Below are 26,580 nucleotides of genomic sequence, written 5' to 3'. Positions count from 1 at the left end.
AGCCAGCTTTGCAATTATAATGATTACATTTAAACATTATCTAGTATATGCTTTAAAAAAGGTCAGTCTAAAGTTTACTGCTGCTGCTTTTGCATGAGCACTGTATGCGCTCTGCAAGACATTATCATTCTCATCCTTGCTGTTGGACTCACTAATAGATCTTGTCGTGAGTTTATGACAAACTTAGTAGATATGTTATATCTGGCTTTACAGTTAATTTTCAACTCCTAAATACCACAAATGCAACGTGAACTTTTCCCAGTATCGTCCAGCCCCAACACACAATACATTCACAAAAAAAATTATTCTAATTGGTTATATGTATTGTATTATGTAAAATGATGTGGCTAAGCAGCAGGGCTAAACCTCTGGCATACAGAAATCGTAGACAGTAAATTAAGCAAAACGATTTAAGTCAAAGTGATGGCAAAGTCAGGCTAGGCTACACAGAGAGGCTAGATGGGACATTTCTGTGTCTAACCTCCCATTACTGGGCGAGCCCATCAAACCAGGATGTCTTCTTTTAAGATATATTTGCATTGCAGTCGTACTGTGATGATATTTAAGTTCTGCTTTGCAATAGTGACAGATGACTACGTTTTACCGTGAAATGCTTCCACATAAATGACGCCTTCGCTCTTTATCTGGATCCTCGTTGTCTATGTGTCATCTTCCTTCCACCATATTGGAGAGTAATTCGAGAAGGAAAATTTTAAACCGATGCTTTTTAATAATCGAGTTCAATAGAGTAATTGTGACAGCTCTAGTAAAGATCAAGGATAAACCGATTTCGTTAAAGACAAATAAAGAAACCAGATTTCTAGCAGGATTCACTCGATTCCCAAACTGCCATCTTAATCTGAAACTGAGTCAGGATGAGGGTGACCAATAGTGGGTGGGTGGGTGGGTGGGGGGGTGTAGGAGAAAACTCTCAAATTGGCTCTTAGACAGTCGACTGAAAGCTGCTTGATGTAGCATGTGGAGGATTAACCAAATGTGCCAGTAATTGGTTTATCAGGTACTTACTCTCAACCTTTAATTCCACCCAATGTCCTTGGGACCTAGTCAACACCTCAGTGAGTATCTCAGGAGGCGAGGGTCGTGACATTCAAGTGGCCGACGGCCACTGCAGTTCATTCGTACGCGAAGCGGCTACCAGGCACAATAAAAAGGTTACATCAGCCAGCGACATGCTCATATAAATTCCGAAGGCCCTTATAAACACACACATCAATGACCTGCCGCGATAAGCCAGGTAACCATTTGAGAAACGGATAAAACTTTACAATGACAAATGGCTCTCATTACAACAGATTCAACTTTATGTTAGAGGAAACACAGAAGGGCCCTTATGCAACAGAGGCATAAATATTCTGTACAAAATCGTTAGCTGTCACATCACTGACAGCGAAAGAAAGGGAAGAATGTCTTTGGTCTCTTCCGGCACACGCCATGATGGCGAACAGGTTCCGACAGATTCTCCACCATTTCTGTCACGCTCCTTTCATCTTTGTCTCCAGCGGAAGGGACACTTAGCGAGCAGTGCAGGCACCAACATTATCCATCGTGCGGCACTATTCACAGCGGCCACCTCCTCCCTACGGGAGGCAGCACCGCCATGCTGCCGTTCTGCTTGCCGTAAGACGGCACGGCCTTGTCACGGCACGAGAGGGGCCAGGAGAAGCGAGACCCCTCCCCCCCCCACATCCCCCGACTCGAGAACGGCGGCGAACGCCGTGCCAAGACAGAGATACGCATCTCTGAGAAAGGCGAGAAGGAATCTCTTTGTGGTGGGGGTGGTTTACTTTGGTTCAAGATTAGTTTGAAGTTTTCAGTAAACACTAAACGGAGAGACCTGCCAATGGCCCTATACCCAGACTTAAACGCTCCAAATACCTGCCAGAAACTCTTACATTAGGAAATTTCACTAAGACATTATTTACCGCATTTTTGTCTGGAAAAGCTGCAAAAGGGATATAACTACGACAATGGTATCAACACACAACAACCCAACCTAAAAGCACTCTCCTTATACATAAAGCGCAGGGGTGAGTGGGATTCATTTCCAGTGTCAAAAAAAAGTCTAGTGCCTTAATTATATTGTTGTGACTGGGAGGAGTTTCTTACTGCTAAGGACGACATCACATTAATCAAATCACATGAAAGTTGCACAGATCGGCACTGAGTTTAACACAGACGTCCCCGTTTTCTAACATGTCCCATTCCACAGAGGAACTGGCAAAGGATGAGCCGGTTCACCCCATCTGTACCGGGCTATTGCCTGAAGTTCGGCATAGTGGGTTTTGAGTAGTATCTATTTTTGAGATGCATTGGAGGAAGATATTAAAAAAAAAAAAAACACCAACAGCCCAACAAATCAGAAGAGCAAAGGAGCCTGCATGCACACAAAACTCAAGAGTTAGCTGTAAAGGACTTCCTAGGTGTCCGCTTCCCTTAAATCCATGAGCAAGACTAGAACTTGAAACCAGTTTGAAAATACAGAACTGCAAGAAAATCTGAAAATATGCAGAGTAAATGTGCAAGCGGACAGTGGGCAGGAACCAACCACACTGGTCAAGAGACCTATTAGCATGTGGGAGGCACCTGGAGGCAGACAGCACGGCTTCCAGAGGATCACGAGGTAGCTGTGGTTGAGTCGGCAAATAGTGCAGCTGCTATGGCCTGGGTTCATGCCTTAACCCCCCCCCCCCCCCCCACGTTTCTGCAAAGTTCAGCGTGCCACGAGAGCAGAGAGCTTAATGCTGTCGGTCAACACGCCAAATGACAGCATGGCCAGTTTACTCTGGCGCAAGTCACAGACGGGCCGGGAGCAGGGACCGTAATTACAGAATGACACAGTACATCATTGGAAGGGAAGGTAACAAGCAGTCAACACAACCGCAGCAAGCGCTGCACCCAGTGCTGACGGAAGTCTGCAATTTGTCCTTGCTGCTAATGGAATGGAAGAAGATAATTAAAATGATCCGTTACACTGTGCAAATGTCAGACTTCAGAGGCGCATTCAGGAGGCAGCGCCGTTTGCACACGTGACTTTTCACAAGAGTAAAATTACGGCACCCTGTCAGTCAGGGCGTCTTGGGTCATTTCCGCTAACAAAGGCCTCGGGTTGACGGAGTTCGGGCCGAATTATGCAAGGCGCTCCTGCTAAGGGGAACAGATAAGAATGGGCTGCCTTTCATCAGCGGATCTCATTAAACTACGTGCAAGTGGGTATTCAACCAAACGCCTTGACAAGGCAAGAATGCAACCAACCTACTAAGCCAACGCGGGGTCTAGACCACCATCGGGGGAAGGCGTATGGATGCATCTGGCAGGATAAAGGGATAATTTCACAGCATGGTGAACAGGGGAATAGAGGGGGGGAAAAAAAAAACAGAAGACAAGGAAGAGGGTAATGGTTCAGAAGGTCTCTGTTCTGTCAGCATCTAAGGGCTAAATGCTATAACTTATGTGCAGCAAGGCGGGAAATAAATTCAGTTATCACAGACAGCCAAATACAGCAACAGCCCGCTAAGCATAAGAAGAGTATAGAAACGAGATCTGAATTCATTTCCTTCATCAGGAAAATTTCAGACAGAGGCCATCCCTAGGCATCACAGGCGTTTAGAAAACCACATAGAGCCCCTTAAAAACCACATGAAAGCTGCATAGATCTACACCAAGTTTAACACAGACATCCCTGTTTTCTTTAGTGCAGGGATGAGAAGCATCATTCCACACTGAGGAACTGGCAAAGGGATCAGCTGGTCCACACCATCTGTACTGGGGTGCTAAGTATCACTTTAAAATGTTTCCCACTAATGGAGTAGTCTGCTTAAAGCCCAAAGCAGGGATGACTGCTAATGGGTGTCATCTTATGCTTCAAAAGCATTGAAAGACATTTAAAAGTGCTTTGTTCCTGCCGTTTGTCCCTGACACCACACATGATTCCAAAATACTTATACTTCTATATTATTCATAGGGACCCCAGTATCACACAGGAGAAATCACCGTGTAGAGGTGAGGGGGCAGGCTCACGGCAAGGCCATGCAGAGTGGTTCGTTTGCTCAGGGGGGCTCGAGAGAGAGACCGGGCTGCTGAAAAAAAAGGTACTGCAAATGTGGTCTTTTCCTGGACCACTTTAAAGATAAGTAGGTCTCGTGTGCAGTGCTACAGAGCCAATGACATACTGTACGAACACAGAGTGTGAAGAGGCTGACTAACGGTGTCTACACAGCGTGTTCCGAGAACAGCCATCTGTAGGTTCTACGGTCACAGCGAAATATCCAATGTGCTCCTTAAATAAAATCAAACGTAAAGCGAAAAAAATATATAACCAAACAGGAAAAAAAAAAAGATATGGTCATACCGCAAGATAAGAGACAAGCCATGAAAATATTAAGTACTAGAAAATTCCTTTGTTTTGCAGCCTGGAGCGTCCAATCGATGTAGGTGTCGGCCTTATGGAAGTGCTTGCTTTAGGCTCTCGTCGCTAGCTGAAGCAGACTGAGCCCGGCTTACAGGCCCAAGGCCAAAGTCTGCATCATGCCGGGTTAAAATGATAATGAATGGAAAAAAGCTAGAAGGGGAAGAGGAGCTTGTCAATGCGAACCACATGGCGGGCTGCACTCAGCATGGCCCTGGCACAACGTGGTGGGCAGGATTTCGAAGTAGAGGAAGAGGGGGCAGCTGGCTTTTGGCCGCCCACCTTTTCTCCACTATATGCTCCAGCTTCACTGATAATCCCCCCCCCTCAAAGAGAAGGGCGGAATCCCCCTCTCCCAAGGAAATTATCTTCACTAAACAAACACAGATGGTTGGATGTGTTGAGACACACAGACAAAAAAAAAAAAGACACTCAGAGCAGATAGATGTAACAGGAGACTGGAGGTTACAGTTGCAACAGTATCAAAAGGTGGTTTACACACATCTTTGGAAGGCAGCGATTCCCTTTAACTGGATGGTCACCTTACTGGTGTACCTCGCCTACGTGGTTGTCTTTATCCACTGTGAATGTTGATGCATCGCCCCATTTTGTAGAAATACTGTCAAAGAATTTGTTATCAAAGAACCCTTAATGACAACTGCATTCAAAACACTTTTTAGCGGCCTAGCAGATTCCCAGTGGACTTGTTGCAGGGGTTATGTTGACCTAACGTCAACAAACCAGTGAAATGACGTTATGCTCATAGGAAGATTCAAAAAACACACGCACCCACCCACACATATACAGACATATTTGACTTACTCAAAAGCGAAGAAGAGCCCACTGGTGACCACGATGAGGACCAGGGTGAGGTAGAAGACACCGGTCTGCCTAGCCATCATAATCCTTCCACTGCAGTAAAATTTATTCCGGCCTGGGAAGACTTGCCACTTCCTCCTTGGGATCCTCTTCTTGTGCGGAGATTCCATTGGTGTCGAGCTGCGAGTGCTTATCTGACTGTACTCGCACTCTCTCATGGGATCGGACACCCCGAGATGCATGAATCAACAGTGGCACCCCAACAATGGTCAAAAGAAATCCGAGGAAGTCTCTGCGAGAGAACCAGAGCAGATGGGAATGATGAAGTCACTTTGTGTAATGTCCACGCTCACCATAGTGTCCACTGCAATTCCAGTGAAACCGTATCTAGACAGTGTGATGGATTTCCTGCTTGTTGCAAGAAAGCCCCAGTATCTCAAGCTCACCCCTAATATAAAAAACAAGTCTATCCACGTACACATAGTCTATTCCCTGAAATACTCCCCATTACATAACAGGGAATATTCTTTTCAAGACTTATTGATTGGTACTCAAGAGTCATCAATGTCTTGTGTTCAGAGCAGTATAAAGGATATCGGAAACGTCTTCAAAAGGATAATCGATCGACCAAAACAAACCTCTAGAGTGGTAGGGATCCTTGGTTAAATTACCCTTACCTGGTCTCTTCCCTTCGGAGAACCCGACGTCAAAATACAAATATCCAAGCAAAGCCTTTCGTCTACGCGGGTCGGGCTGCCTATACTATTCGTTATCCCCAGTAAACACAAAGCGGTCATATGCAGGAGGACGGCCGCCTAAGACACGGTGAAGTTGGTCTCCTGCCGACAGTTTCCTTTCTACTCTTCGCCGCCCCGCCAGTTCATCGTAAGCAGACGGACATCCAACTGAAGATCGCAGTAAGAGGCACAGCACGAAAAGCCCTCCAAATATCCCCTTCCTTTTCTTCTCACCCTCCACAACAAAAATAAAAAAAAAAATAAAGAAGCGTGACTACTTGTCGTCCTCTCTCTCGATTATTCGTCCGCTGATTATCCGGGTTTGTTGCGAGCGGCTATTAAAACTATGCGCGACATCTTCATCCCGCAAACACGCGAGGCGTCCGCATAGATGCGCCGGTGCCTCACGCGCTCGACAGCCGGGCCACCTTCGCCGACAAAAGCGTCGCTTAGTCAGGCAGTCGCATCAGCTCGGGACGCCCTCACATTCAATATGAATTTTTTTTAATCCACAAACGACGTAGGAATCCGAGTGATGAGCACGGGTGAGGCGCGTCGGATCAAGATTCAAAATCGTAAACGCGAGGAGTTGAGGTACACGGCGAGCGCCTTTATTTCCTCCGTGGCCGACGACGTGGAAACTCGCAACATCGACCGAGAGAAATGCCAGAACAGAAACAGCCCTTATTTAATTGTTCCAGAGGACACACTCTACCACCACCTTCACCACTTCGCTGCTCATTGCAACTAATAAACAGTACGCTGAGCTGTCCGGAGAAGAGCGGGTACGGCCACACGTGGGACTTCGGGAAGTGTAGTTTTCCGGTCCCACGACACTGAAGGCCAACACAAAAAATATTCTTATAAAAACTACAAATTCCATCTCATGAACAGGCATATGAACACGAGTTGCTTAACAATGTGCACAGCCTTCCGGTTAGCTGGTGTCTCCATAACCCAAGATGTTCTAAACGAGACATTTTTTTGTGTTTTGTTCTGGGAATGCTGAAAATAACTCTTGAGCTTCATGGTAATGTCCTTTGGAATTCGTTCAAAAGATCACAAGTAATATAGTAATGTAGTAAAATCCGAACTTAAATTGAACTATATTTCGTATGAGCAGCAGAATCTGGGATTTCTTAAATTATATCAGGATGTTTATTCCTGTAATACAAAGAGAAATCGGCAGAATGCTTAAAAATTATTGAAGGGACCTATATGCCGTAGTTATTCGGTTCGGGGCGTTTTAAGTGATTAAGCGATTCGGAGTAACTTCAAAATAAGTTCGGTTTAGTGTCGGTCGAATTAAGACTATGATAAGACAAAGGTGATGACTCTTACTACTACACAGTGAGTGTCATGATTCGGGAATTTTTAAATAAAAGAAATCTGGAGATATAGTTGACCTAGCAAGTTGGAGCAGTATTTTAGCTTTATAAAGATGCAGCATATAACGCCACTTGATTTTTCGTTGAGCTGTATTAATTTAGTTCAGTCGTGGTCGTTGTTTTAATAAACCGCAGTAAATTATGTAATAAATGTGAATACATTTAGTATCGATAAAATCAAGAACCGCAACGACTTACTGTATGAAAGTATAACGTAAGATAACGTGATTTTTATGAGATGTTTCACACCGGATTCTCTACGTAATGTTTTTTCTGTATTCACATGTTGAAACGGCTTGAAATGCGATGGATTGACAGGAAAACGACGTAAATGTGGAAATCCCCTCCATTTCCCACCGAAGATATTATTCTGCATCATTTCATTAACCATTGAATGGGTAGTGACACTTATACAGTTTGTAAAATTAAAGATAAATCAGCAGAAAGATAAGTGCAAATGAGATGACAGCTGGCAGCCGGATGCCCGGTCACGTGATTCGGGCCCCCTTCCTTTTACGGGAGCGCCGTATTCGCCCGTTCGTGACGCAGACTGTCTCCCAGGTGATTCCCCCGCGCTTCCTCCACGCGGTGCTTGCCCACCATACTCAACGGGCCTCCTCGTCTCCGTCAGAAAAGTCAGGCATCATTGCTCTGGTGACTCACAGAGCACTAGCTCGGCACAGCTCCAGTTAAGTAAGAAAGGAGTCCGGAGCGTTGCTTACAATTTAACACGTCACTATTGACGGGATGACGATAAAAATACGGGAATTAAAATTAAGATCCAAATAATCTTCTGAGCATTTCAGTCACCTAGCTTATTTGGAGCAAATGAATAGGGATTACTGTAAATGAGCGCCCTCCCCCCCCCCAAAAAAAAAAACAGAAAGAAACCTCCTAACCCAGATAAATTGTTTTCCTAGCTGCTCAGACATCTGTAGGTAACCTGTTTTTTGTATCTCAGTCCTCACGCATTCCCAGGATATATCAGTAGTGGAGGAACCTCATCAGATGATGGCAGCACACTCTTGGGCCTGGATGAGTTTAACCAGCGTTTCTCAAACCAGTCCTCGGCGACCCCCAGACGGTCCATATTCCCTGAGGGAGCAAAAATGTGGACCGTCTGGGGGACCACCTGCAGTCTCATCTTGTTGAGAAGGGGTATAGGACAGCTTACTGCCTAGCAACAGATCTCGACATGCGATGGCCAAATGCTGGTCAGAAGCACGAAGATATCTCCCCAGCAGCTAATTCATCCAATTTAACACACATCAAATCTTATGTACAACTGGAGGAAAGCCCACCCTACCCCCCTCAAACCACTGGTGCTGTGTTACATGGAGTCCTTTGGAATTTGTGGAATTTGAGATTCATTCCTGTTCATCACCAGGAAAATGTCCTGCGCGCCTGCATGGTCGCTGGCTCGACCACTAAGGCAAATGCTTCGTCTCACCAACCACAAATGGACGCATCTGCTGTTCACTGTGCCAACAGTTTACACACCTAATGAATAATAGCTTATCATCGTTTATTACAGTCCTACTCATATAGAATTATTAGCCACTCGGAAAGTGCATGTGTGGCTTTTGCTTGTTTTGAATTGCTTAGGAATTCAGATCGTAGTGTCTGCCAGCTTCTGAAAGGGGTTATAACTCAGTGCTTCCAAAAGGAAATTGTTTTCCATGATATTCTTTTTATATACATAAACAACATGAAACCATGCCAAAAATGAGACCTGCCCATTTTCCAGAATAAACTGCACTCTGCTATAAAAACAAGGTCTCAGTTGGATATGTTGCTTTCGCAGGGAACTATTTCTTAATCAACCATTTACTTGAAACGTTCCAGAATGGACTTTAGACCAAAGAGTGAAAGCAGAAGATACACAGAAAAAGATGCCCGCAGCAGTGTGATCTCGAAACTGAAAGTTCAGGTGATATGGGAGGTCGTGCCAGAACAGACATTTTACACAAAACTTGGCTGGTTGTGACATGTAGGCAGAGTTACAGGAGTGGATTGCAGAGGGTCATGTCCTTGATGCGGGACTGAAGGCAACAGGATGACATCACGATGATGTTATCGTTCATATCAGTCATGTGGCCATTTTACTTCTCACAATACAATCTCTCTATACATACACACACACAATTCAACGTAAAATGGAATACACTCATCCTCAGACCCAAACTGTGTGGAAGTCCTGTGGTAATCACCTACCTTCCTGCCGCCCCATGTGACGTAGGCGTGGCGGGGGCCAGTGTGACTGACTGCCCACGCATCACACATTGTGCTGGTGGTTCCTGTGACTCACCACAGCACAGAGGCAGTGCTGGCTCCGGTAGCATAGTGAGTGGGAGGTTACGTCAGGAACCAGCTGAAGTGCCAGCCGATTTAGATAACTGCCCTGTGCTGTGCAACAGCTCTGCCCAAGAAATCATTTGAGAGCCTGTCCATTCTTATAAACTTCCACTGGCTTTTGTGCACTTATCGCAGTTTCCCCCAATCCAGTCCTCTTGGACCCACATATAGCCCACGCTTTTGCTCCTTCCATGCTCCCGGCAGGGAGCAAAAATGTGGACTGTCTGCCAGAGAGTGGGGAGGAAGCAAAAATGTGGACTGGCTCTGGGTCCCTGACTGGGAAACACTGATCTATAGGGAGAATAATAAGAAAAACGAGGCTAAAGGCTGTAATAGGGATCAATTTTGTCAATATCAATTTGTACTCGATAGTTTGGGGGCTTAATAGGAAGGACAGTGCAGAATCTGTTGGTGGAGGGGAGGATTCAACACCCAAACCAGTTAGCAGGCTGCTGCGGAGAATGGAGTCAGTGCGTTTCCTCTGCACCCAGGCCACAGATAGCGGGGCTTTGCTTTGCCAGAGACCAGGTGGCCTGAGTTCACACCCGCAGACCCCTTGAGCTCCAGCACTGAACGGCTTTCCAGTCCCAGAATATCAGAATCCACCAACTGCTGGCCCAACATTCACTTAAACTCCCATAAAGGACCCTGCATACGGACTGAGCGTTCTATCTGAATGGTGACGTCATCGGTATTCAGATGCCTTAGTTTAGCCTGAAGTTCTCCATGAGGACTGTTCCAAGTGAAGCTAAAAATGTGTTTTGGACAGCAATGGACACACGGCGCATTGGTACGGCAGGTGTCCATGAACGCCTGCGTCTGGACTTACAGAATTTCTGCGAGTCACTGGAACAAACAACAGCAGACATATAAAGCAATAAAAAACGGCCATCAAAGTGCTTAACAAGATTTAATGTACATTTATTCTTAACATGTGGAACATATAGTATAAAGATTTATACTGAATAAATGATATTGAGTCAGAGGAAAAAGGTGTCATTTACATCCTTTGTTGGTATTTTCTGCTGTTTGTCATTCTTTTTAACTACATTATTCTGGAGTACAAATATGACCATTTGCATCACTGGTGGGGAGAAAAAAAAAGCCCATTAAACCTGTTCTTCGTTCTTTTGTAACCTTTTCTAGTAACCATCTGAATGTAATCACTTCCACATCTGGTTAACGAAGCAACTGGTGTGAACAGCTGTCTGCTACAGAACAAAGCATACGAGAATTTTTATAATTATTTTTAAAACAAACAGATAGGAACCTTTACATGAACCTTGCTTGAAGATATGACCCAGATAACAAAATATTTATAATATTAAATAACAACATTAACAATAATTATAATAATGATTAAAAACTACCATCACTTTGTAGGTACCACATCTCTGAAAAAGAACTGGGGAAAAAAATTTAAGGGGTAAAAATGTGGGGGTGTCCAATGTACAACATTATATACATATTGGCCAACCGGCAAAATAGAAAATAAAAAAATGCAACAGAAGTACAAAAACAAAATTGTTCCTTTGTGGAAGTGTACTCAAGATGTAGCCGTGACAACAAATAAGGAAGCAAGCCAGATTTTGTCACTGTTGAAGGAAGCAAAAATTATGAGGACAATTTTCTCCAAGACAGGCTGATGCAACACTGCCCTCTTGTGGTCGAATTCATGTATTGCATGTTAAAAGACACTTCTCTTACTTACCAAGCTGATTTACATTAAATCCTATTGCACAACTCATTTTCTCAGAGATGGATATATTTACTTTTTAAAAAAAAAGTAAGATCAAGGTTCCTTTTGTTCTCATTGTCCTCCTTTCTCCTCGGCACGTGGCAAGATAACTTATCTACAATATTTCTCACAATTTAAATAAATCTGCTTCCCAAAAATAAATCAAAACCGATATTTATGAACATTCAGAAAACTAATTTCAAATTAAGAAAAATAAAGATACCCTCTCCAAAATCTGGCAGCAACTTTGGTTAAACGAAAGAAAAAAAAAATTACATATAAAAGAAGCAAAGAAATACACTTAGAACACAGGAACGGCAGGTATTAAATATCTGTATTAAAATTATTTTTTAAATTCCAAAATGAAAATGTTAATGAGCCAGAGGAACTATATATATTTATATATATAAAAAAACAAACTTTATTTGATTTCATTTAAATAAAAATATAAAACCACCAATCGCATGTGATCTCTGCGTCTCTTGTCATAAGTGGCCAATCTGAAAGAGCACTTCACATATAAGGGAGGCCACACCAGAGTTCAGCACAGAGGAGATGGAGATGTCCAGCAGCCGGCCCTCGTACAGCACGAACTCAGGCCGGTTCTCCTCCACCTTGGCCATGGCCAGCAGGGCCTTGCCGGCCCGGCACATCATGTTGGTGCTGGGCGGCTCCATGGGTGGGTGGCCCATGTGCAGTAGGCTGTGCTGGTTCTGCTGATACTGTGCCATGGTCACGCCATCCTCCAGGAAGCCCACCAGGTTACCGATGCTGCCCCTCTGTACGGCGATGGTGCGTGCTGCCAGCGTGTCCCCCTGTGCCAGGTTGGAGAGGATGGCCACCGCCATCTCCCGGTACACCTGATGCTTGCGCTCACCCACATAGCGCACCAGCGTGGCGAACAGCTTTTCCTGCCGGCTGAAGGGCGGCGTGGCCAGCATGAGATCCACGTTGTTGTCCTGGATGCTCAGCTTGCACAGGGTCTCCAGGACGAGGCGCTGTGGTGTCAGGGCAGAGTGCTGCCCCACGGCGGGAAATGGGTCCTGGGCCTGAGCCGAGGGGCACACCATCCAGTGTAGCAGGCCATCCAGGATAGGCAGGCAGATGCTCTCTGGGTAGAGGGACAGGTCGAGCTGCCCGGCGATGTTGGCCAGAGTCACCATGGTGTTCTCCCGCAGTGCAGCCAGGCAGTCCCAGCGCCATTCGTCGCGGCTGCAGGCCAGGCCGCGGTCCTGCTCCTCCCGCTCGTAGGTCTGGGGCGGCCTCTTGCGTTCAGGGTGCTCGTGGTGCAGCAGCACCAGCTCACCCAGGATCAGCACCAGGCCGGGGTGCCGGGACATCTCGGCGTCATTGCCAGGCACAAACGAGAGGCTGCGCACGATGTTGGAGACGCAGATACAGCGGCGGGCCAGGGAATCTTGCCAGGTGGCGGCGGTAGACAGCGGTGCCTCATCCAGGGTGCGTGGCTCATCCTCCAGGACCGTGATGCGACGACGACCCTCGGCCTCATCCAGTCGGAAAGGGTATGAGCCGCCATGGGCCCCCAGGGAGGAGCCGCCCTCGGAGAGGCTGCCATGCCTGGCGCAGAGCACATCATCAACGGTGGCGGTGATGCTTCTCTCTACTGCCTCTTCTCCGCACTCCTCGTTGTTGGCCGCCCTCATTTGTGACCCAGGCCCCGCCTCCCTTCCACACACCACCCCCCAGGCAGGCCCCTCGCTCTTGCTATCAAAGTGGATCTGGATGTGCGCCGTGGAGTCCCCGCCGCCCGCCTGCCAGTGCTGCAGCCCGCTGGTGAACTCCTGCACCTGGCCCAGACGGTCAGAGCAGTCCTCCACAAAGTCGTCCTCTTTCTTCTGCACCTTCACCGGGAACCTGTCGTACTTGCTGGCCTGCTTGGGCCGCGGCTCAGGCTCCGGTTCTGGCTCCAGCTCCAGGATGGGTTGCTCTGAAGGCCACTCGCCCTCCAGCCGCGGCTCGCCGTCTGCATCCTTAGCCACCCCATCCACCATCGCCTCTTTCTCCAATTCTGGGGCGGCTTCCTCCTTATTGGCCAGGGCTTCTTCTGATTGGCTGGGCTGCTGCTCCTCCCTCAGCCCCTCCCCTTCCTCCATCTTGGGCTCGGGTTCGCCCTCAGAGTCAGGAGGTTCTTCAGACTTCTCGTCGGCACCGGGTCCCAGGAGCGTCTTCTGGCCCTCGGCTCCAACCTCATACTCTCTAAGAATCCCGAAGATCTCGATGAGACACCTCCTGAAGTACTCCACCACGAGCTCCAGGAAGCCAGGCAGCTGTAATCAGACACGGTTACACACATTTTCAGTTTCTGTTCCTATTTTGGGAATGCTCCTGTTCTTCGTACAGCTGGCTGTATCCACTAACCCAACTTGGTCTCCCTGCGATCGATATCTGTTTACAACCTTTTGAGTGAACAATTAAAGTCTTACAAAATGTGCATGCTCCCCAGCCCTTGTGTTCATGTGCCCTCATGCCCCCCCCCCGCCCCCGATGCACCCCGCACCTGCGAGAGCGTGAAGGAGCCCACGGTGCTGTCGTCATAGAGCAGCACGTTGATGGTGTCCAGCGCCCAGGTGCTCTCCGCCAGCAGGCCTGACCTGAGCGACATCATGACCCGCCATGCCTCTGGAGTTCCTGGGGGACGTTGAAACATGGTTCCTGACACGAAAACCTGCACTGCGGGCTGAAGCTGGCTAGCACAGCGGCTACGCGCCTGTCACTACAAGGAAAAACTGCTGTGGTTCCCCTCAGGAAATGTACTTTACTCAATAGTACTATATAAACTGCTATGACAATTACGTTTGAGCAGGACTTACCAGTGTCTTTTGAGGTAAGTTTTCGTCGCGGCTTGAGAACAGGCATGGTGCCCTCTATGGACCCTGAAGGAAAGTGCAGGTCCCGCCTGTTGTGTGGAGGGCCCTGGCCTGGGAGAGGGCCGCCCTGCTGGCCAGGCACGGGCATGCCCACTTTGGGCATCTTCATGGAGGACATGTAGGCTGCTTTGTTGGGTGACATGTGGGCCTCCAGGGAGCGCTGGAAGGAAGCGGGGCTGGGTGCCCGGGAGATGTGGTTGGGCATGGCTGGGCTGGATGGCGGGGGCCTGCCGCTCATGGGGGGCATGGACCCCGTGGAGGGCGGTAAGAAGGAGGACTGCCGCTGGCCCCCGTGACCAGGCCACGGTCCATCCTGCCCGGACCGACTGTCCATGTCGTCTCCCCTCCCCATGCCGGGGTATGGAGGTACCTGCGAAGGCGGCCCTTGGCTTGGCCGGTTGGGGTACGGGTAGGGCATGTCTGTCCGGGGGGGCCACATGTTGGCCTGGGGTCCCTCGACCGAGCCGCCCCCGCCCATCATCTGAGGAGACATTCCGTGCTGTGGGGGCTGCTGTGGGGGGCCCTGGCCTGGACCAGCCATGCGCTCGCGGCCGTATGAGTATGGAAACTGGCCCTGTGGGGGGCGCCGCTCGGGGCCCGAGTAGCTGCCTCCGTACTGCCCATAGATGTCGGGCTGCTGGCCGCTGTAGGGCACCCCGTACACATCACTCTCGTGTCGCTTGGCTGGTGGGCCGCTGTACATCCTCTCCATCGGCCGCTTATAGCTCTGCAGAATGGGTAAGCGTTAGCGCTAGTTAGCTATCCTGGGCCCACGTTCAGATGATTGTCCCTCTGGCATGCGCGGCCACCTCACCTGCTGCTGGGGGAACATTCCAGGGGGGTGCCCGCCGTAGGGCATGCCGCCGTACTGCTGGCTGTAGCCTTCGTGCCTGGCATGGACGGGACACGGCAGCGTGAGTGTAAACTTCGAACACACGGTAAGCACACGTTGTTACCCTCTATGGAAAATTCACAGGAGGGTTTAAAGCACGCCAGATAGCTGGGTGGTGGGGGGGGGGGGGACGCTGGATGTCGTACCTCGACTGAGAGGGGTATCGGTTGGGAGAATACATGCTGGGGTCACTGTTGGAAGGTACCATGTTGCCTTGGTTCCCGGGGGGTCCCATGTTACCCTCCATGCCCATCACATGGTCTGATCTATTGGACAGGATGTTCACCCCAGTCAGATATATTTCTCACATTACTTACATATTAATTACACATGCTTATGAAGTATGGGGCAATTATAACAGAAGTTCCACACATTAATTATAGTATTTTACCAATGTAACAGACATATACTCACAGATATATAATCATAAGATTGATTTGATCATCAAGTCATTGAGTAGTAAAAATGAAGTTAGTAATACTTAATGCTCCTCTTTATTTCCCTCAAGTTGATAAAAGTGATTGAAGATATCAACAAGCTGGGATTACTGTGAAAGATCACATTGACTGACCAAACCCAAGAGGCCCTCACCAATCAGACATGGGTTATACCACATGATAACCCAGCAAGGCCGGATTTTCCCTTCACTGGCTGAGAGGTATGACAGAGCTCACACGCACACTCGGCGGCCTGGCTCACCTCCGGTCGTATCCGGCCCCATAGGGGTACTGCGGACGCTGGCCCATGCCAAGGCCGGCCATGGCACTGGATGGCGCTCGGCTGTACATGTCCTGCATGCCGCTACCGGGCATCTGTGCCGACATGAATGGTTCTGCGCCCGCTACTGTTGAAAAATATAGGGCCGCATCAGCCAATCAGGTGCGTGTATCTTGTATGCACACCTGTTATATTCTCTGGCTTATCCACTCCCACCAGCTAATAAACTCCCCCCATTTGCTTATTAATACATGCAAAACAAATACACAAATTAATAACTGAACATACAGGGCTACACCTGTAGCTGTGGGCGAGCAGAACATGATTAAAGAACAGTGTCGAAGCTTCTCTACTCTCACACAAGCTGAACATGATTTTACATACACCGGGGCCTTGCTAGGAAAACCCTGCAAGGACACTGGCCTTCACTAGGGGGCACCACTGCCACACAGATAATCAGCAAGGACCAGGAGTGACTGTGAGGATGCTGCCGCAGAGTGTGGCCGTGACTATGGATGAGCATGAGCTGTTCTCAGTTAGTGCTTTACTTAGCTGCCAAAACGTAATAAAAGCCGGCATTCCTACTGAGGCTGTAATGTTCCCGGCAAAAGCTAATTCCAAACAGAAAGTGCAGGGTGAGATAATGCTTAAGTTTTGTCTGACCCACTGTGATCCAGTGTTCTTGGAAGGAAAGGGGAGGATAGAGGCTGAAGGTCATACAGCAGACTGCCAGCGATCGGAGCGGTTGATAGTCAGTGCGCTGTAGGAAGTGGGGGCATCACATCTGCCTTTAGGTGTCCCCCCCCCGATCGATTGCGAGCCGCACGCAGAGCACCCCCTTGCCAGCTCACCCTTCCTCATGCCCGTGAACGGGTCCTTGTTGGCCTCGAACTGCATCCGCATCATGACGTCCGACATGTTGGTGCCCTGTGGGTAGGGGGCGCCAGGGGTCGAGGAGTTGCGCTTCTGGAAGGCGGGGTCACTGACCTCTGAGAAGGGGTCTTGCACGCTGACAGTGCTGTTCCTGTGACACGTGGGGTGGGGGAAAGGACAGCCAGCGCAAATCACCACACTGACCACAAGCACACACCTCACTTAGGCCAGGCTTAACTGTCTCTCTCTTGGTCTCTCGCTGACAGACTTCTAATTCATTCCCAAATAAATATTATTAATTCTCAATCACTCCCCCAAAAAGATAAAAACATTATTACTAGTAGTACAACTGGCAGTGGTTACATAACTAAAATAAAGGTTTGTTTGATGCTAACCTTGCAATATCTGACCACTATACAGAATATATTATGATATTATGGTTACAATATAAACAATTTCATTGTGAGCTAAACCGCACCTAAATCACAACAGGGGGCTACGTCTAGGCCTATTATTAAAGCACATATTAATTTCAGTGATTAACGCAGCAAGCGGCCTAACAATATCTAATCTAAACTGCATTTTAGCCAGTTATCACAACTGCAGGAGAAAATTCACTTACCATATTTATAATTCAAATTCAAATATATATACAGGTACGCACACAATGGCTGGTAACGGCCAAATCACGGAATGTTTTATTTTTAAACGTTTTATTTTAAGAATAAGGGTCTTTATAAATATGAACGATAATAAGCCTTTTATGTCCTGCCAGACATATCTGTGATTCTGAACATTATCTCTCGACCCACTCAGATGAATACTGGGCAAGATCCTCTGTGCTCCATGCTGGTACCAGAATGAGCAGCTCAGAAATACAGCAGGACACTCAGACGCGCACAAATTCGGCAACAGAACACGAGCATAAATAATCACTCCCGAGCAGTCGTCACAATAAAATACGGAGGTCATGTAACTCAGTATAAATGAATTCTTCATTACGTTCTTTTAAAATAGGTTGTTTAATCAACTGTGGGCACTTACGTTTCCTTAATTGCTTTATTTACGTAGTGCTCTGCCAACATTCTAATTTGTGTTCTCAAAGCCGCAAATAGGCTACAAGTTATTTATCGGTAATGTTTACGTGCCAAGCAATCGTGACAATTAAAAGACTGGCAAGCAATATTAATATTTGTTCGCTCGCAAATACAGACTTCTGCAAGAGCAGGTTTGGGGAAGGATCTGTTTTGAAATAACGGGCTGCCAGGTTGTAAATGACAGTAGGCCTCTGGTTCTGTCTGTGGTTCTGATTGGGAGGCAGGTCCGTATGGGCTGATGCTGGTACGCTACTGCACCACTCCACCTACCTGCTGCCCTGCAGCGGGGTGACCTGACTGTGAGGCGTGCCTGCCGGGGTGGGGGGCTTCAGGTCTCCTGGCATCTCGGCCATGGAACTGCTCCCTGTTGACTGTGGAGTCTGGGGGCCCTGAAGGGAGCCAGAGTTGGCTGGAGAGATGGAGGAGCGGAGAGAAGGAGCAAGTGAAGAGGAGAAGAGGAAGCATTGAAAGAGGTGCCCTGCAGGCAGAGTGCTGAACAGCACAAATTTCCAATATGGCCACCAAATTCTCATTCCTAGTTTAATGAGTCGATATGAACCTTGATTTAATAATACTCACTGGACAACAAACCACACTTCACATGCCTTCCAGAACATCACAAGTTATTTACCTATTCATTAAGAGTCACTATTCTAATTTCATCGGTTACGCTGCTGCTGTTTTACTCATTGTTTACATCAGGGGTAGGGAACCTGATCCATGGAGGGCCAGTGCGGGTTTTTATGATGGCCTCTCAATCAGCCAATAACAGTGGATTCTAAGGACTGGAGTTGAGAATCGCTGCTTTATTATTGGCTGACTGAGAGGTCATCCCAAAAACCCGCACTGGCCCTCCATGGATCAGGTTCCCTACCCCTGGTTTACATGCACATGCTACTATGTACACAAACCCCTAGTGTCCAGCCTGCTCCTATAAAACACCGCCCCCCCATCACTCGCTGTTTGTATGATGCACCCAGGCTCTGGGGGACACTATTTCGTGCCCCATTATACCTGGATATGGATGGTATAACAATAAAGCGCACTTGACTTGACTTGGCCACTGGAGGGCGTGGGTGAGCGGAAGAGCCGTGTGCCCAGCTCTGACTCAATGTGTTTCTTCCTTGTGTGCTGCCAGTAGGGAGTTCGCCCACCGAACACATGACACACAGAAGATGATCTATGGTCTCCGCCCAGAATAGAGAAGCCAAACCCTTTATGAAGGCTCAGTCAAAAGTACATACTCAAAAGCCGCCGGCTTCAACACAACGCCACATGTACAAACTCATAAAAACACAAGTTAAAATCCTGGTGATCTACACTAGTGAGGAAAAATGTCACATGGGACAGAGACTGACTTTAAAAATTCATATCGACGCTGAATAATTGACAGCACACTGGGTCCTCGGCAGAGGGGATGGGGAAAGGCCTTCCGGACCGAGGTTCCCTGCAGGGGGCACTGTGGGGAAGGATTTGTTTCGGGAATTGTGGGATTATTCTGGCAGGCAGATGACAGGTGCTAGTATCACCACTGCAAAAAGCAAAACACTGGAAACGTGCCTCCCCCCTCCAGCAAAGAAAAAACAGTACAAAGTGGTTGTTGAGCTGGAGTGGATGGGCATTATTCAAAGGCCAGGCGGGCGCAGACACAGAGCAAGAAGGGAGGGGCGCCTTGCACTCAAGTGCCCTCATCTTTATATTAGAAGGGAGAAGGTGGTGGTGGTGGGGGGGGGTGAGGTGAGCTAATAAAAAAAAGCTGCTGCCTCACTGCTATGGCTGCAAACACTGGGTTCACCAGAGGTCACCTCGGTGTATATGCTGGCTCCGCCCCCATTAATCATCCTGAGGGGAATCCCCCTCTCGGCTGCCTGACGACTCTCCCCGTGACATCACGTCAGCTATTTATAGTCACCCGTCACTCCCTCCCTCTCTGCCCAAGCAGGGGAGGCACCACCTGCAGGATGGCTGGATAGGCGTGATAGGCGCTTCCTGACTATGTAGGACGACTAGGCACCGGCACGTAGCATTCTCGTCCGTTATACCACCTCCAGCGGCCCATTTGGGGGGGGGGGGGGGGATGGTCGTGAGACACGCAGCCAGGCGACAGGCACCCAGCTGCGATGCCGATATAATTGCCACTTCCTATCCAGGAAAGGTTTTTTCCCCCCTCTTCAATGGGTTTTCTTCTGCTATTGAGAATTCTTGGATTTCAGAAAGTAAAAAAAAAAAAAAGCAAAAATCCTTAGTACTCAAATGCACACCCGCCCTTGCAGATTCTGGTGGGGGGAAAAAATGCGAGGCTTGCTAAAATTACACAGCAGATTAACCCAAATCAAAGGGAGACGTGTGACGTATGTTCCGGAAGGTTCCCCGAGACGGCCTGCGGCCTCCTCACCGGGCGACGGCGGCTGGATCTTGGTCTGCTTCTTGCCGTCGGCCATGGCGAAGACCTCCGGGGGGGGCTCCTCGCCGCGCTCCACCTTGCACTCGAAGGCGAACAGATACTGGATGTACTGCTTCTTCAGTGAGCTGGCGGCGCTGCTGGACGTGCCCATGCTGAGGGCCCCCGCCAGCTCCCTCCACTTCTTATTTTTGTTCACCTGTTGTGGGGGGAGGTGGGTTCAGCACCAAGAGGACACCGGACCTCTCCCCTTTTCTGGGTTGCCCCCCTTTGTGCATCCCGCTAAATTTAGCGCGCCCCTCCTACGCCTTTCAGTGCGCCGACAGAGCCGGTCCCTCACCATGGCCAGGCCGCCCATCTCCTTGACCGTCATGTAGAGCTTGCAGAGGTCCAGGGGCTTCTTGCCCACGGCGGGCAGGTTTGGCACAGGTGTGCCACGCTCCTCCATGAAGGAGAGGTATTGCTCCACCCAGAGCTTCCTTTCCGGCTCGCCGCCCATGTCGTACAGCCGGCCGATCTTCTCGCCGGTCATGGTCGAGGAGTTGGACTTCTGAGCCAGAAGGGACAGGAGAAGGTGAAGAAGAAGGGAGATAGGGGGGGGTGGGGGTTACAGACAGGGACGGAGGACCAAAAAAAATTAGGCAGGTCTCCTCCACTGAGGGTTGGTGTCGAAACCCTGCGCATATCAAATCTCGATACCTCCACATGTCTACACAGACACACGCAGACGAAACAAAAGGGGACTAAGAAAGAGTGAGGAGGCACCACTTACAGGGCTGGATGGCGTCTTTGGCCAGGCAGGGCTGCTGATGCTATCGCTGTCATCGCCGTGGTAGGAGGACAGACTAGCAGGGCTGGGGGACAGCGGGGAGGGGACGGGCAGGGCACCAGGCGTCGGGGGCTGAGATATACACTGAGAGCTGTATCCATCCTGGGGCGGCGAAGGGAAAAAGGCAGGGTGAGCATCGACAGGAGTGAGCGAGATCCCTCATTGTGTTTTTTGTTCCTTCCCATGTGAGTGAAACTGGCACCATATCGCCCCCTGCTGGTCGGGCAGCCAGACCGGAGTGCGAGCATCAGCGGAGCATGCCGACTAATAGCGGGGGCTCAGCACGCTCCCGGGGGCCGGCAGCGTCCGGAGGGAAGCCGGGGTCTTTCAGGCGGCTCCAGCTGCTCTGAATAATTCAGCGCGTGAACCTGTGTTATCAGCAAAAGCTCACTATCAGTGGGAGAGCAGAAGGGGGAATGGGGGGCGGAGGGCTGTGGGAGGGGTTTCCAGTGCCGACATGTCACCCCGGGGCAGGAGGGGGTGAGGACAGAAAGCACTGGGATGACATCGAGCCTGGAGACTCGTCACAAAGCATTCCGATCTGTCAGCACTGTCATGGGATGCGGCAGAGTCTCGCTGTGAGTGACACGTGGCGCAGTGAAGGACGAGGGATTAAAGCACACATGCACAAACTAAACGGAAACACGCTCCGCTCCGCGCCGGGGGCGAGGCGAAGCTCTGCGGTTCGACGCCGCGAGGACGGTCTGTCCCTTATCTGCGGTGAGTGGGGAAACAGCGAGACGAGGGCCGTGGCGAGAAGACGAGCGGATGAAACCAAAACGCGCATGAGAAATTAGGGCTCATAGATACAGGTCACTCGATAATGGGGGGTAAAGAGGAAAATCTTAGCTCCATTTTCTGTTTATGAGGCATTTGGAAACCCAGTTTGTGGGACTGTCAATAAAGAGGGGATGGCTGCCCATGGGAATCACACCTCCCTCTGCCTCAGCCCTCTGAAAGTGCCGGCCCGCAATTCATCCACCGTCTGACTTCAATAAAGGCCACAGTTCTTGAACCAGATCGTAATCTGGGATACTTGTTCTAAATACCAGCCGTCATCACCCACCCAGTCACCATTAAATGCTAACACAAGCCTGTCATTGTGCATGTGACAGAAGCATGCTGGGACATGTAGTCTGGTCAGACAATGCCCCAATGGGTATTTGCGTCATTGTCCTGAGCAGTGTGTGTGTGTGTGTGTGTATGTATGTATGTGTGTGTGTTAGTTAGAGCGCAAGAACAGCATCATGCTCATACCTTAGCTTTGGCAGTCTCTGTAGGTGGAACGCTCTCCTCCTTGTTGTCAGTTTTCTGCTTTGGGTCAGCAGCCATCATGTTCTCACCAGCACCCCCTGCAGGCCATTCAAGGAGCCACAGACAAAAAAAAAAAAAAATGGATGGAGAAAGGGCGCCCTGTACTGGTGGGACCTGGGATGCCCCTGCCTTTCCGATGTCAGCCCATCACTCGGCATTGTAAATGTCAGGACTGCAGGGATGTCACAGAAGATGCTTCCCAAGCATGATAGCTGGGGGCTCCATCTTCCTCCCCCCACCGTCATCGGCACATAGGCCTGCAATGTGCGTGTAGTTGTCCGCAGCCTCACGTGTGTATGCGCCATGTTGATGTGTGCACGCGTGTTTGCGTGACGGGGTGCGGACAGATTCGTCTACACTTAATTTTCATCCATTTCTGTTAGAAACTGTTAATTGCTGTGAAACGGGAATTTGTCTATATAAAGTACATCCATATAATGTGCGCGAGAGGGCGCGCACATGCTGTGTCAATCACACTTTCGAGCATGGCCTCAGTTTAACTTAACACTCTCGTCAGTCAACGCAGAGCGGACATTCGAGCCCTTACGCACCCCAACCTGCTACTGAAAGCTGAATCTTTTCGGAAAGACCTGTCGGCCCGACAAATAAGCAGGTTGTGTTTTTACGCTAAGTTATGCTACGTGTACTAGACACAATAATCGTGTTGTTTTCCTTGAAAACCACTCCGCCCTCAACAGGAAGAAATGCCTTTCCCTCAGGCCAGCAAATGCAAGGACCCAATCGGGGCCGGCTAAGCGGGGCAACTACCAGCCTGTGAAAGGCACTGTTAAGTCCAATTCAATATGGTTAGCACAAATCGGTACCCTTCAGGAAAGCACTTTCTGATAGTTTATACTTGGCAATGAGAGATAAAGGTTTGGACCGACCTATGAATTTTATTGATTTATTTAGCTACAAAGGCCTTAATCTAAGCTGGATAAAGGCATGGGGATGAGTCACAGGCTCGACGCACACAGCGAGGACGGAACTTTAACGTTCCACACCGAAGCTTCATTTGCTTTCTGAAATTTATTTTCATTTTGACAGTGCACTTTTTCTTTTTTGTTAAACAATACAAAGATGGCTGTTTCGCAGCTTCAAGGGCTCACGTTCTCGATCCTCTTTGCAGTCATCCGACAAAGAGGCATTTTTCCATTGAACTGCCATCTTGCATAGCAAATAAGTACGATTTCAAAGTCTGGATGGTGTGGTGTATTTTGAGGGCTGGTGGTTGTATTGAACAGTTTCTCTGGGAGTCCTGGTTCTCATATTACAATAACTTAATTAATATAGAACAATAACAGAAATACAAGGCATTAAAAACTAAAAAATGCAATAGTCATTCTACAGAACTGTAGAATAAACCTCAAACTAACACATTACCCACAATTCCTTCTGGTCACTGAGTATTACCTGTGGGCGGAACACTGAAGGGCGGCGCCTGTGATGTCATCACCCCAGAGCTGTTCCCTGCCAGCTGGCTGTATGGCGAGTTGGCCCCCATCATCCCCATGTGGTTCGTGCCAGGGTAGCTTCCCTGCCTGTGTACAGGGGAATACCAAAGCATGACTTGGGGGCATGCATTTTAAAAAGCATGTTAAGCATAAAAAAATTAAAAAATTAAAAAAAAAATGAAATTAACGGATGCTGTCAGGTTAAGGAAACGGACAATCCTGACACTGGAAAGATCCCAACCTAAGAATACAGTCGGATAATGAAATCCGGCGATGCCACAGTGCCTTTGACTGAAAATTCTCATGCGTTATGCTGCTTTTCATAAAAGGCTTTTTGGGGACTGATTTGACAAAGCTGTGATTTTTCTTTTAAGATTAGCTGCAGTGATACCGACATTCACCGAACGTCCCAGGGGCTCTTTGGGCTCAGGGGCTCTCATGGGACTATCGGCGAATCGGACGCTCGGGACCGACACGCCTCCTCAAGACGATGTCATCAGAGGTAAGCGGGTAAACAAACCCGTAACGTCATGCTGGAGAAGCAGAATATACACCTCCCCAGGCTAAGGAAGGCAATGGGGGGTATCATAAAAAAACAAGGCTCTCAGCAGGGTGTCTCACCAGAACAGACACGTCACCCTCCGCCCACCGCATCGTCACGTAATTGGTCGCTATGGCGACCACAGAACGTTACCTAGCCGCAACGGCCCCCAGGATGTCAGGTGATTTATATGTTGCCTCCCCCCAACCCCCAAATCCCCGAAAGAAAACAGAAAAAAAACACAAGCACACAATGAGGGGCTCTGTCCCATCAGCTGTCAGTACAAAAATAGCACAAGGTAACTCTGGGGGGGGGGGGGGGGGGGGACGCTGTCAACCACAGCAGACTCCAGGGGCTCTGATGTCAGCCGCTTGGCTTGAAGTGAAGTGCAACCAGGCAGCTTGGCCAGCCAATGAGGGACAGGAATCCCGCTGTGGCAGACAGAACCATTAAGGGGAAGGGGGTGGGGGCAATGTGAAATGGAATCCTCTAAAGAAGTGTTACATCGCGGGGGGGGGGGGGTTACATTTCATGATTTTAGAACACAATGGTTATAATGGCAATGAGATTTTTGGGTCCCTGACAACACGTTCCAGGCAGCTTCCAGCAAATAAATAAATACAATTGAAAATAAACCGGCCGTCCACCCCCCCCCCCCCCATGCCCCCCCGTGGTTGCTTCATCCTCCTCTCTGGCTTCTTTGGTGGGAAGAGAGAGGATTGAAATCTATTTCAGCCCCAAAGTACCATTCGCGATGACGGCCTGTTAATGTCATGTGTGTCCGGCGGGTCAAGGAGCCTCGTACCCCCCCACAGCTAAGGGCAGAGTCCTATTCGGGGTCTGCAGGTGCCTGCATACATGAGCTTCAAGGGCCCAGCAGAGAGGGGGGGGGAGAGAGAGAAAGAGGGAGAGAGAGAGAAAAGGAAAGGGGGGCTGTAATCTCCAGACAAGGGAGGATTTTGAAAGAGTGAGGGGGGGGGGTCTTTAGTTGTAATTCACACCAGTATAAAAAGGTAACCTTAAGAGGTGTGGATAAATACTGTCACCACCCCCCACCCCCCCAGAAACACACTGTGTGTGTAACTCAGGGATGGGACTGAAGTTATTACAAATTCATGTCTAAGAGGAGCCATTAAAAGCCACTCTGTGCTTAATTTATGCATGTGGGGCCAGACCCCCATCATGATGTGGCACACTCCGCCGTCCCCCGGGGTGTCTCAGCCGGCGCCGAGATCGCCGCTACCAGGAGGCGCTAGACTTCGCCAAAGGGAGTGGCAGTGAGGGACAGCAGCATGCCACACGTACACGGCATGCAAGCCCCGCCTCTTGGCCATGGAGCAGCCTGTCACACCCTGGGTGGGGCCTCCTGACAGCCAATCAGGGAGAACCGCCACCCCAAGTGACTCCTGACACAAGGCGGATGGGTGCACTGATGCCTGTAACGCTTGGCACTGATCACTAGCGGCACAAAGACGGGCGTTTCCATGCAAACGTGTAGGATAGGGTTCTAAAGAGGAGAACTGGGCCCCGCCTGCCCCGTTCCAGCACCCAGAGAGCACTTAAACTGTTGCTGCTCGGCTGAACACAAGAACGCAAAGGGTGGGGGATGGGTATGTACTTTTAATTCCAGAGAAATGCTTAATGCTTAATAACAATAATGATAATATATTAATAATAAAAAAACAAGCACATGAAACGGCTCCAGCAGAGAAAAGCCATTTATATCGGCTATTCATCACACACACACACACACACACACACACACACACACACACACACACACACACACACACACACACACACACACACACACACACATCTCCCTGCCTCACACGTGCTGCCGCCCCCCCCCCCCCCCCCCCAGCTTGCGGCAGCTCGACGACTCACATTCAAGTGCCTTTTATTTATTTAGGAAATTTACTTACTAAGGAGGTAAGAAATGAATTATTTGGCAACACTTTCTCTTCTCTCGAAGAATTTCTCCTCCGTCTTCTGCTTTTCATTTGCTTGATAGGTTTATTAAAATCGTGCTTTTCATTCCCCCTCTTTGTTCACCGCCCCCCCCCACCACTGTGACACTCCTGCAGCTTTGAGGAGGTGCTGGGATTCAA

At 49.0% G+C, this 26,580-nt stretch overlaps 2 protein-coding genes and 1 long non-coding RNA gene across 6 annotated transcripts in view; 1 reads left to right on the top strand and 2 right to left on the bottom strand.

Moving 5' to 3' along the window:
• LOC125728056 (palmitoyltransferase ZDHHC14-like) overlaps positions 1-6,756 on the bottom strand; it is a 41,518-nt gene extending 34,762 nt beyond the window's left edge. The window contains exons 1-2 of one of the 3 annotated variants that reach the window (XM_049005119.1): positions 5,923-6,756; positions 5,249-5,537 (exon numbers count right to left, since the gene is read on the bottom strand). In XM_049005119.1, coding sequence (XP_048861076.1) covers positions 5,249-5,487 — 239 coding nt within the window. In that variant the 5' untranslated portion in view covers positions 5,488-5,537; positions 5,923-6,756. Of the gene's footprint in view, positions 1-5,248 lie in introns of all 3 variants that reach the window. The other 2 variants (XM_049005118.1, XM_049005121.1) reach the window with 2 other exon arrangements.
• Positions 6,757-10,616: 3,860 nt separating this feature from the next.
• The window catches only part of LOC125728055 (AT-rich interactive domain-containing protein 1B-like), a 32,434-nt gene continuing 16,470 nt past the window's right edge, over positions 10,617-26,580 (bottom strand). The window contains exons 5-17 of one of the 2 annotated variants that reach the window (XM_049005117.1): positions 23,888-24,015; positions 22,418-22,512; positions 21,104-21,262; positions 20,672-20,881; positions 20,326-20,530; positions 18,201-18,339; positions 16,812-16,984; positions 15,943-16,087; positions 15,390-15,509; positions 15,166-15,241; positions 14,295-15,078; positions 13,982-14,112; positions 10,617-13,751 (exon numbers count right to left, since the gene is read on the bottom strand). In XM_049005117.1, coding sequence (XP_048861074.1) covers positions 11,949-13,751; positions 13,982-14,112; positions 14,295-15,078; positions 15,166-15,241; positions 15,390-15,509; positions 15,943-16,087; positions 16,812-16,984; positions 18,201-18,339; positions 20,326-20,530; positions 20,672-20,881; positions 21,104-21,262; positions 22,418-22,512; positions 23,888-24,015 — 4,168 coding nt within the window. In that variant the 3' untranslated portion in view covers positions 10,617-11,948. The remainder of the gene's footprint in view (positions 13,752-13,981; positions 14,113-14,294; positions 15,079-15,165; positions 15,242-15,389; positions 15,510-15,942; positions 16,088-16,811; positions 16,985-18,200; positions 18,340-20,325; positions 20,531-20,671; positions 20,882-21,103; positions 21,263-22,417; positions 22,513-23,887; positions 24,016-26,580) is intronic. The other variant, XM_049005116.1, reaches the window with a different exon arrangement.
• On the top strand, positions 21,666-24,511 carry LOC125728057 (uncharacterized). Its single transcript, XR_007388902.1, has 2 exons — positions 21,666-21,880; positions 24,303-24,511. It is a non-coding gene; the product is annotated as an uncharacterized LOC125728057 (long non-coding RNA).

Source organism: Brienomyrus brachyistius, unplaced genomic scaffold (assembly GCF_023856365.1).
Source record: "Brienomyrus brachyistius isolate T26 unplaced genomic scaffold, BBRACH_0.4 scaffold148, whole genome shotgun sequence".
In the NCBI taxonomy this organism is placed as follows: domain Eukaryota; kingdom Metazoa; phylum Chordata; class Actinopteri; order Osteoglossiformes; family Mormyridae; genus Brienomyrus; species Brienomyrus brachyistius.
Note: the sequence above shows the minus strand (reverse complement) of the source record. Positions and strands in the feature narration are given on the sequence as shown.